Source organism: Zerene cesonia, chromosome 3, assembly GCF_012273895.1.
Source record: "Zerene cesonia ecotype Mississippi chromosome 3, Zerene_cesonia_1.1, whole genome shotgun sequence".
Classification (NCBI taxonomy): domain Eukaryota; kingdom Metazoa; phylum Arthropoda; class Insecta; order Lepidoptera; family Pieridae; genus Zerene; species Zerene cesonia.
Genome location: NC_052104.1, coordinates 1,991,100 through 2,001,598, shown reverse-complemented (window position 1 = coordinate 2,001,598; position 10,499 = coordinate 1,991,100). Strand labels below are relative to the sequence as shown.

General features: G+C 31.5%; 1 protein-coding gene across 1 annotated transcript; it reads left to right on the top strand.

The window, feature by feature from the left end:
* Positions 1–2,144: 2,144 nt before the first annotated feature.
* On the top strand, positions 2,145–10,122 carry LOC119838873 (protein zwilch). Its single transcript, XM_038365019.1, has 14 exons — positions 2,145–2,350; positions 2,437–2,494; positions 2,686–2,827; positions 3,426–3,666; positions 4,020–4,184; positions 4,419–4,561; positions 4,823–5,037; positions 5,232–5,311; positions 6,219–6,442; positions 6,970–7,189; positions 7,626–7,749; positions 8,094–8,238; positions 9,219–9,355; positions 9,960–10,122. Exons 1-14 carry the CDS (start codon positions 2,225–2,227, stop codon positions 10,070–10,072), a joined length of 2,133 nt encoding a protein of 710 aa, XP_038220947.1. The 5' UTR covers positions 2,145–2,224; the 3' UTR covers positions 10,073–10,122.
* The last annotated feature ends 377 nt before the right edge of the window (positions 10,123–10,499 follow it).

Sequence of the window (10,499 nt, the reverse complement as noted above, 5' to 3'; positions counted from 1 at the left end):
ACTTTACATATTACCTATGGTGAGCTTGTACACTACAACATTTCATGTGTTAATTTAAGATACAAAGAAAATATATATGCGTTGAAACTACCATCAACAATTTCCCCATCACATTATTCATTGAGATTTTAAAAGACAATTTATTCAATGAAACAGTATCAACCAATATTTCCATGAACATTGACGCATCGTGCACCCCACTAAAGCATACCGGATTTCATCAGATTAAAGGAATTAAACTTATCATACATGTATCTAGGAAATCCTATTTTCAGCGCAAGATAGTAACGCTCTATCGAATCCGCCCACTTGATCAAGACTTGTTTTAATTAAGCTGATTATATAGCACACAGGGATGTACTTCAGCAATGATCGGGTTACCGAAGCCCCTATACGCTAAATGCTCCCGTAAATTAGAGTTTATTCGTATAATTATACGATCAAGGCCATCACAATAAGTTCAGATTATAATTAATAAACATGTGTAGAAAATATTTATCATAATGCTATAATAAAATTTAAAGCATGGGACAGATAACATATTATACGCGTTGATAACATATTATTCCTAATGTAAATGGAATGTTAAAAACTATTAATTATTTGCTATTTGTGAGCTGTTTTGTTCTGCCTATCTGTTATAATTTTTCTAAGTACAAAATTTTCTTCGCATAGTTTTTAAATTTTAAATTTAACATAATCTTAATAGCTATAAAACCTTTAAATTACATCCTTCATCATAACGAAACTCACTTAAATTTTTTTTCTTTATTTTATTAATGTATAGTATTCTGTTATGGAAATATTTGTATTATTTCATTTATGAAGAAAACAAAAATTTGCAAAACTTATAGAGCACAACATCTAATAAAGGAAACTAAACCAACATTTACTTGATAATATTCATATTGCAATTCCCTCACAATTCAGGGCCCCCAGGTAATTCAGTATACGCTGCCCCTGCCTCCAAGTTGCGGTTAAAATCTGCTATACCTGTGAAACATCTAATAAATAAATCCCATATATCTGTAAAGGTTTTTATGCTGAAATGAGTATGTGGTTAGCGTTTCTCGATAATGCGGAGATATAAAGTTACACGCGAATGTTCTAGCAAATGTATATTAAACAAATGGTTAAGATTTTCTCAAATGGCAAGGGATAATGTTTTGTATTATTTTGCATAACAGCTTTTATTATTTTGCTACGGGGTACGTAAATTCTTACCTACATTGTTTAAATACTTTTTATTACCATGATATTATGATAGGCATGAGTTCTGTAATGGACTGTAAATTTTTATAGCCGCAATATCTTATCTGACTTTGCTGATTGACAAGTACATTCATTTACAGGACACTTGTTTTCTATATAATATTTTTATAAAAAAATATTTTCCTTGAATTAAAAACGTTTAATAAATTTTCCAGTTGACCACATAATAAATGTTCAGTTATCAATACAATAATAACAATAATAGACAGACAGCACTAACATAATAATATAAAAGATAAGTAAGCCATCCAGAAATTTGGATGGAATCTCAATATTTTGGAGAGTAACAATAATAACAATATTGGATCAAAAACAAAAAAACGAGAGTGAATAGTAAATGCGAGATTCTCTAATGTATCATTTTCTGTTTTAAATAATGAGTGAAGTATGTACCTACATAATCATTAAAAGTTCAATAAATAATCGATTTACGGTTGCATAGTTATTGTTAAAGTTCCCATAAAATATTTAATGTAATAAAGATAAAATGCAATGTAATGTTATTTCATTTATTAAAAGCAAAATGAAATAATACTAATAAAACCGAATTGGTGGGTACTCAAAAATCAACAGAAACTCTTACTTGAATTGTGTGCGAACACAATTCATAGTATATATATATAATCATTCATAGTAGTGACATCTTGTGGTATAAATTGAAATTACTTTATATTTAATATAATTAACTAAATATGTAGTTCTTCTAACTATTTATTCAAACCTTTACTCATTTTTAAATAAAAACTTATAAGAATATTATACCTAGGTTTAATAAACCTAGGTACCTAATAAAGTATAATGGTAACACAAAAATATTGACAGTGACGTTACAACGGAAGCTGTTACTTCAGGGTTCAATTATCCAAATCAGAATCTATAATTTGAAATTGGAAGTTTAAACGAGCGGATTTCACAAAGTATAGTTGTTTCTATAATTTGAAAAACATTAAAAATGAAAGATATTTTGCAATCAGTAGTAGAAAATCATCCGAAGTTGAATTTTGAAACGCAATCTAGTCCTAGTTACGTCGAAATCTATACTAAAATAAAAAATGAAATCGTTATTGTTTACTCTAAGGTAAATAATAAAAAATTATACAATAACTTATTTTTGTTAATACATAAATACGTTTTCTTTAAAATAAATTTTTACTTCATTTCCAGGCAAAACAATCTAGTTCCATAAACGAAAATAACTCGAAAAGTAATAAAAGCGAGCAAGGTAAATAAAACTTTAAAAAGTGACTGCAAATTAAAATCTCATTTATGTTATCTACTCTGAAATATTACTAGTGTAATAAGTGACTACAGTTGTAACTTATAAGTTAAAATAGCTTTTATAATTTATTGTGTTCATTACAAATATAGCCTAAATATATTTATGGATCTTTTTATTTTATTGTAAAATTCCAGACGAACTAGACTTGACTGGATCTCCGTTAAAATTAGATTTAAGTATCCATGCAATGTTGGATGAAACTATGATGTCTGAAGAGCCACAGTTGTGGAGAAAAGAAGAGTTCTTTCACTCTCCTATAGATATTGAAAAAGCTAGGTATGTATATTTTTTTGTTATGACATAGCGGGCAACTGAGCATGGTTCGCCTGATGCATGAACCATGAACATTCACTGAGGTAGGTAGTGTCTCCGCAAATGCGATGCCCACGGACAGGATTAACAACAGAAAAGAATGAATGGACTTGGAACGGTGCAGAAAAGGAAATGTGCCCACAGCCCCCACTCACTGTACAAAACTCAATAGTAAGCTTCACACCGGTTTTCGGTGGGGGTGTGGTAATTCCCCGGTGCAAGCTGGCCCAATCAGTGCCAAAGCATGCTTCACTCAGAGTCAATATTGAAAGTTGATATAATCAGTTCCAATAGATGTGGATATTATTTGTGTGTTAGCAATTTAAGTGATGTAAATGCAATTGGACATTTAATGCCAAATGTTTAATACTATTTTTATGGTTATAAATACATTGGACAGTCATTATTTGAGATATTAGTAGAATTAGTGCCTAAACTGTGTAACAAATCCCTACTAATATACTAGGACTGTTTCTCTTCTATTTCCTGTTTCATTGACAAAGTGGTAGATGCTGGGGGCTGAAAGTTAAAATCTTCACTCCCTTTATTTCTAATTTTTCAGGGAAATAGCCAATTTATATACCAAAAGCCTAGCTTCATTAGCTAAAGATGAAGCAACTCCTATGTGGATTCTGTGCACTCCCACAAGTGAAGGCAAACCATTACTTCTTACTATACAGTCCAATAAAGATGAGTTTACAAGAGGTTTAGTTAATTATGAGGGTGCGGTCACATTGGAAGATGTGGATGTTGAAAATCTGATGAAAGATTTCGCTTCTCAAGAGTGTATTGACGAAGACTTGGTTAGTACCAGTGCATATTATCATACATAGATCATGCTCCTTGTTATCAATTAAGAACATAAACAATTTAGACATAGGGATACCAGCAATTAGTACCTATGAGAAGGTAGTATTACCTAGGCAGAACAGATACCAACTTACTATAGAGCATAGATTAATAAGTGCTTACATGCAAATATAAGCTCAATGTTTATATACACTAGCTTATTATTTTTGGTAATAAATTCTCATTCATATTCATTAATATATTCATTATATTTAATATATTCATTATAATAAATATAAATAATTCATTTAAATTCTATATAGTTCATTATTAAAGTTTGTTTAATGCATTTATCAAAATTTTTCAGGTAAAAGCATCAGTAGATTGCAAATACACAGTGTCTGGTATATCTTATGGGCAGTTGAACTATGAAGATCAATTGAATACACCTCACAGTGGTCTCACTGAATTGCACTGTCAATGGTCAGCCAAAACATTGTTAACACCATTTATAAGCTGTAAAGTACATTTTGTAAGTATTTTTCATGTATTCTTATTGTTTTTGTGAAATAATTTCATTAAGGCTATGTATGTTAAACTTTGGTTATTAAAGATTTTGCTTATTCTTTATTATTAATCTTTAGTACAATTGAAAAAATCAAAATAAACTGTCGAGTTGTAGAATTCTTTTGTATATTTTTACCTGATAAGTCTTGTAACATTGTTGTACAATATAGTTCATATCAATAACGCATTTCAAATTCAGGAACAAGAAGTCATAGTAGGTCATCTTGCCAGCCCCTGCAATGCTATATGGAAGTCGTTGTGTGCACTGCATCAGATTAACGAATTACTTGTGGATATGACAGCCGCAGCTGGTAATGTTGATTTGGAGAAGGCTGTTATCAGGTATTCTAAATTGGCAGAATATAGGTAACTTTCAATAATTAATAAGATAGAAATCAAAGTATCTAAAAATTAAGTTTGTGTTTGTCAATTCATTTATCAAGAAACCCTATAAAACTTTAAACATTGTTGAGAGAAGGATCAATGAAAAATGTTGTAAAAAAAAGTGTCACCAAAGTTTTTCTTCAAGCAATGCAATAATCTGTGTTATAGCAATAATTTTATTTATTTGATAATTATTAATATTTAAATGAATATTCACAGAAACCTAATCCCGGGTATGAAGCGCTACAACAACACGAAACGTCTCAACGAATTGTTAAACGAAACAGAAATATACACATATACAGCAGAATGTCCGACTGGAGGTTGTCTGTGTGTCACAGATAATACAACAACTCTACGACAATGTATGAATGATATGAACAAAATGGGATCTAGTAACGATTTCACATATAAACTATGGGACGTTTTGAGAGGTAGGAATGATTTATTAACTTTCTGACATCAGAAATTATATTTTTTTAAATACCCATACCCATCTCAAAGACAAGTCTTAAGATGTGTAATGAAAGTAATGATGATGATGATGACATGTTTTCACATATAAATGCTAATTTATTTAAATTAATAATTATATGAGTAAATATGATATTATTGTGTTTTTTGGTAGACTCTGAAACTGCAGAGGAACTGATCACATTGTTACTGCAAGCATTGACGTTTATATCGTCAGGGAAAATACGACCGTTTGTAAGTATTATTGTTTTATTACAGCGTTCAAACAATTATAAATTAAACTTTTTAATAGACAACTATGTGACTTCATAGTGAAGGAAGGCATAAAAAAGGTAAAGAAAAGGATATGACCCGTACTATTGTTGTAAATAATAAATACAGGGGCCCTTACAGGTCATGGTCCCTTTAACAAGCATCTCTTTAACTTAGGGATTACTGACAGTCCGTTATGTAGAGCGTGCATGACGACTGAAGAAACGGCAGCCCACGTGATCATGGAATGCACGGCGGTTGCGGAGTACAGGGCAAGGCATTTGGGTTGTCCTAGGTCCCTCCCTGAGGTTTTCAGCAGCCCTCACAAGCTGCTTAGCTTCATGGAGGAGCTGGGATGGTTCCAGCTTTGACTGGCTACCCCCCTCCTTTTCTTTCACGCAAAATAGGCGCTTGACGTCGAGTTGCGGAAAACGAGCCCGTATTATTATTATTATTAATAATAAATATTGTTTTTTTTTCTATACAACTGTTTAAATCTAAAAATGTTCAACTAATTTTAAATATTATTCTACCATTACAAACGTACATGTTTACTGAGAATCATTTGCTTTATATTTTTTATATAGGTCAAAGTGAACTAAACCAGTTACAGAATAATAAAAATCTTTATTGATATAATTATAGGTGTAATATTAATCCTTAGGTTCTTTAACTATTTACACACTAAGAAATTTTGGAAGAATAGAAAAAATTCGATCATGAGGCGGGATTCGAACTCTTTTTGTCATATCGTAGCAACGTCTAGTCTCTCGGTCTATTCTTTCAAAATTTCTTATTTATAAAGCATTACAACTAAAAAAATTAAATATTTCTGTTACTTGTGTTATTATTGCCAAACAATAAATTATAATTTTTTTATTACTTTCAGATCGACGTCAACAACAAATCCTTACTGTCGAAACTCGTTCTGAAGCTATCAAGAGGTCATTCGCAAACATCCAAAGTGCTTAAGAATCTCCGCTCCAGTCCACCACATGCTTTGTCTCTGATTGCACAAGTTGGCTTTGAGAAAACTATGTGGGAGTACACTAGGATCATGTCCCTTCTGGAACATTCTTTCTTTCTAGCTGGGATGTGGAGTAATGATGCTAGGTAATCTTAATATATATAAATTACTTGTCATGTTCTTTGTCCGCTATGGACTTCTAAACTACTCAACCAATTTTAATCAAATTTGCACATCATGTGAAGTTTGATCCAGATTAAAAGATAAAAAGTAACAGATCATGGGTCAGATGACATACATCTGTTTCACTGATCGATTTTCTTTATGGACAAGTAGGTGATCAGCCTTCTGTGTTCTGCCAGATCGAGATTTTTTTTTTTGCGTCCTCACCGGGAATCGAACCCAGGACTCCTCGGTTGTAAGCTCACGCATTTACCAAGGAGGCGGTCACATTGATCAAATTAAAGTAAGAATAATTTAAATTATTTCAATTGCGATAAACAACTAAATAACTCAGTTTTGTTACTTATTTAGTACTCAGTTTCATCCGACGTCATTATTTTTATATTTGCTAGGCAATTCTTGTCATTTGGTCCCATTTTAGAATTTGGAGTGATCCCGTCCCTAGACAAATCGGTGGCCATTTTAATATAAAAGAATGATATTTTCACAGATCAAAAGAGAAAATCGACCAAATAAACCAAACGATACAAGACATGACAATGGGTGGGGAGTTCACTTTGAATCCCTTCGAGAGCTACACAACAACTGAACATTCTATACGACTGGACTCTGAGTCGTTCTGTGTGGAAGACTCTAACGATCTCACTGTGGATGACTTCGCTTCGTTGAAAACACGTGGTCTTGTTGGTGATAAGAAGGACAGTAATGAGGTACTCTTTTTAATATATGATATGTTATGGAAATGACAAATATCTCAGTATCTCACTTCTCACTTAAAGTTTGTTTGTTTGGATATTTGTCCGTCAATCACGCTGAAACTACTGTACAGATTTTAATGAAATTTGGTATACAGACAGGGTATGAGCTGACTTGGACGACATGATACTTTTTATCCCGATTAAATGCTCCCTTGAGAATCAAGGAATCTTAATATCCGAGACGAGCGTCCAGTCTTATATATTACTATTATAGTTTTAAAACCATTTTATCGTCCTATCGCACAGGATGACTTAGTAATAGGTCATGATGATGATGGATGAAATAAATGATATCTGTATGAAATTTGATACAGAGATTATACTCTGGATAAGTAGTTTATTTATCTTAAATAAGGCTTCATATTTAACATGATTTGTATATTTCTAGGTGCCTCTAATAGCTGATGAAATAGACATAAGTCCATGGAAGAGCCTCCTCATGAGGTTCGCTCAAGTGCACGTCTGTTTGGAACATTTGTATCGCGCGGAAACCTGCTTGAGAGCGGACTTCGGTAAGTAGCATTATTTTATGAAACTCTACGTTTTAGGAACGGTCTGTTATTTAGGCGTGAAGAAGAGACAGGCAGACAAATTATGTAAAAACAGACAGACAGAGTTACTTTCGCATATAAATTATTAATAGGGAATTAGGTATTAATTAATGCTGTATTTCTTTGCAAGATGTGAAAATCCATACTAATTTATAAATGTGGACGGACATACTGTCATGTCCGTCTGTCACATAGCATAAACTTAGATGCAATTTCCAACGACGACAGAATTGTTAAATTTTCTATAATCCAAATATTATATCGTCAATTGGATATAAAAGTATAATAAATTGCCTTTTTTCCAGCACAGTTAAAACCAATGGCGTCTCGTATCCTAGAACTGTATGTATCAGAAAAATCTCCAGTCAAGACGGTTGGACAATTAATGAATGACCCTATATTAAAAATAAACATACCTATAACGAACAATATCGTTCAGGACCATTTGAAGTAAGCGATTTTACATTGTACTTTTTAAGACTCAATATATATAAATCAAATATATATATATATATATATATATATATATATATATATATATATATATATATATATCTCACAATGCTAGTTACCATACTCTTTTAAAACAGCTACACCGATGCCCATGAAATTTTGTGTGCATATCGGACTGATGACTAGATCTGAGAATAGGCCAACATCTATTTTTCATACTTCTAAATGATATAAGTAAGACAGAACAACGTGTGCCGGGTCAGATATTATGTATATATTTTCTTGATTGTTCATATTAAATATTCATTTTTTATGTTCACCAACAAATAATAAAGAAACTCATGAATTTTTTTATGTATCAAAAGCTATTATTGAGTAATAAATTTTTACATTCCTTCCTTACAAACCCTTTTCTGCATTCGTCCTAATAAAAAGTTTTGTAATAATAGGATATTTGACAGGTGTTGGAGAAGTATATCAAATTGTTTTGTATAGCATATAATTTGTGAAATTTGAATATTTTCATGTGAATTAGTCCTGAAAATGGTTGCCAAGATTAAGCTGTACTGACTATATTTTTGCGTTTGGTATCTCAGAAATTTCGATTGGGTAAACCGAGTTTGATGATTTTTTTTATTATTTGTTCCATTCATGAGAGAGTCAGGTTATTAATAGCTTTTTCGACAATCCTACTATAAGTTAAATACATTTGAGTTTTATTTAAAACAATGCCATCTATCGTGTGTAATTCAAACGAATGTATTTTGTATCTGTTTTACTACATAATGTATAGATGGCGCCTCTATAGTTTTTATATTTGGAATCGAATGTATTTTTAAATATCTAAACTATAGTAAGCTTGTCATTCTATAAGGGCTTTATAGATACAGATACAGAAAAACACAATAATGATATAACCGCAAGTCTATCAGTTTTAATTTTTTTTTTTTTTTAAATTTATTATATATTTTTAATAGGAAATCGGCAACTTGGTACCGTCTAGAACTCAGTAAGAAGGAAAGAGCAACTGATTCTGGCCTCAAACGTTACTGTAAACTTGTCTATGTATATTCTCAGTTGCCAGTTTTCCCGCCAAATGTATGGCAACATATTGGTATGTATATTTAATTTATTTGGTCGAAATTTCAACCTTTACGAGATTTTAACATATATAACGACTTCTCACTACTATAATATTGTACTTTTTACTACGCAAAGGAGTTTTTATATTAATTATAGTTATCGTAAGGACTTGATCACCGAAAGATCTAAACTTCTCATCAACATTCCCTAAAATCACTGAATGAATGAATGATTCGCAATTCATAGCGTTAAATTTTAATTTATTGCAGTAGTTGTATGTGGTGGTTGAGCACGCTTCAGCAGGGAAGTACCACACACCCCCACAGAAAACCGGTGTGTAATAACATACTGCTGTGTTTTGCTCAGTGAGTTCCTTCCTTCCTAGTCCTTTCCTTTATTCCTCTCTTCAATCCTTCATCCCTTTCCAATTTGAAGTCGCCATCGATTTGTAGAGGCTTAAGGTCTACAATCGACCTTACGCCTCTCCAAATGGCGACCCACCATTGCCGACTATTATATAAAAAAAATATATATATTAATTATTTTTTTACACTCAGAAAAGGTCTGTCTAGTCGTTGAGAATATGTAGTGTAGAGATGACGTAGTTAATTATAATAATGCTTATAAATTTTCAGAAACACCAAACGAAGAAGTGGGTGAAACTACAACGGTTGTTGAAGAAGTAAAATATCACTGTACGAAATATACATATTTATCAAATAAAGTGAACAGAAATATTGTTTTGTGATAAGTTGCACTGGCGAAATCGTGATAAATTATATAATTTTATAGATTTTTTTAAAATAAAATAAAAGTGCTTGTTTTATTATGTACCCTATAATTTAGATTATGCAAGCACAGCTAGAATCCCACAAAGAAAGATTGAAGAAAAACTGTAAAAACTTTGAAGATTGATCCATGTTGATTTTTCGAATCAAATATTGATCCATCTTATAATACATATTTTATTATATTTGTTATTGAAATAAATATAATATGTTTATAGTGCGTAAAATTTTCTAAAATATTATAAATTCCAAACTTGGAAGTTGCTTTATTGCTACCAAAAATTAAAGTTCTGATTCCAGTTGAATCTGGATATGGTACCCTCAAAGCATTGAACAAAACAATAGCCCAGAATTTCGCGTTATCTTTCGCGGCTCTCTTATTATGAC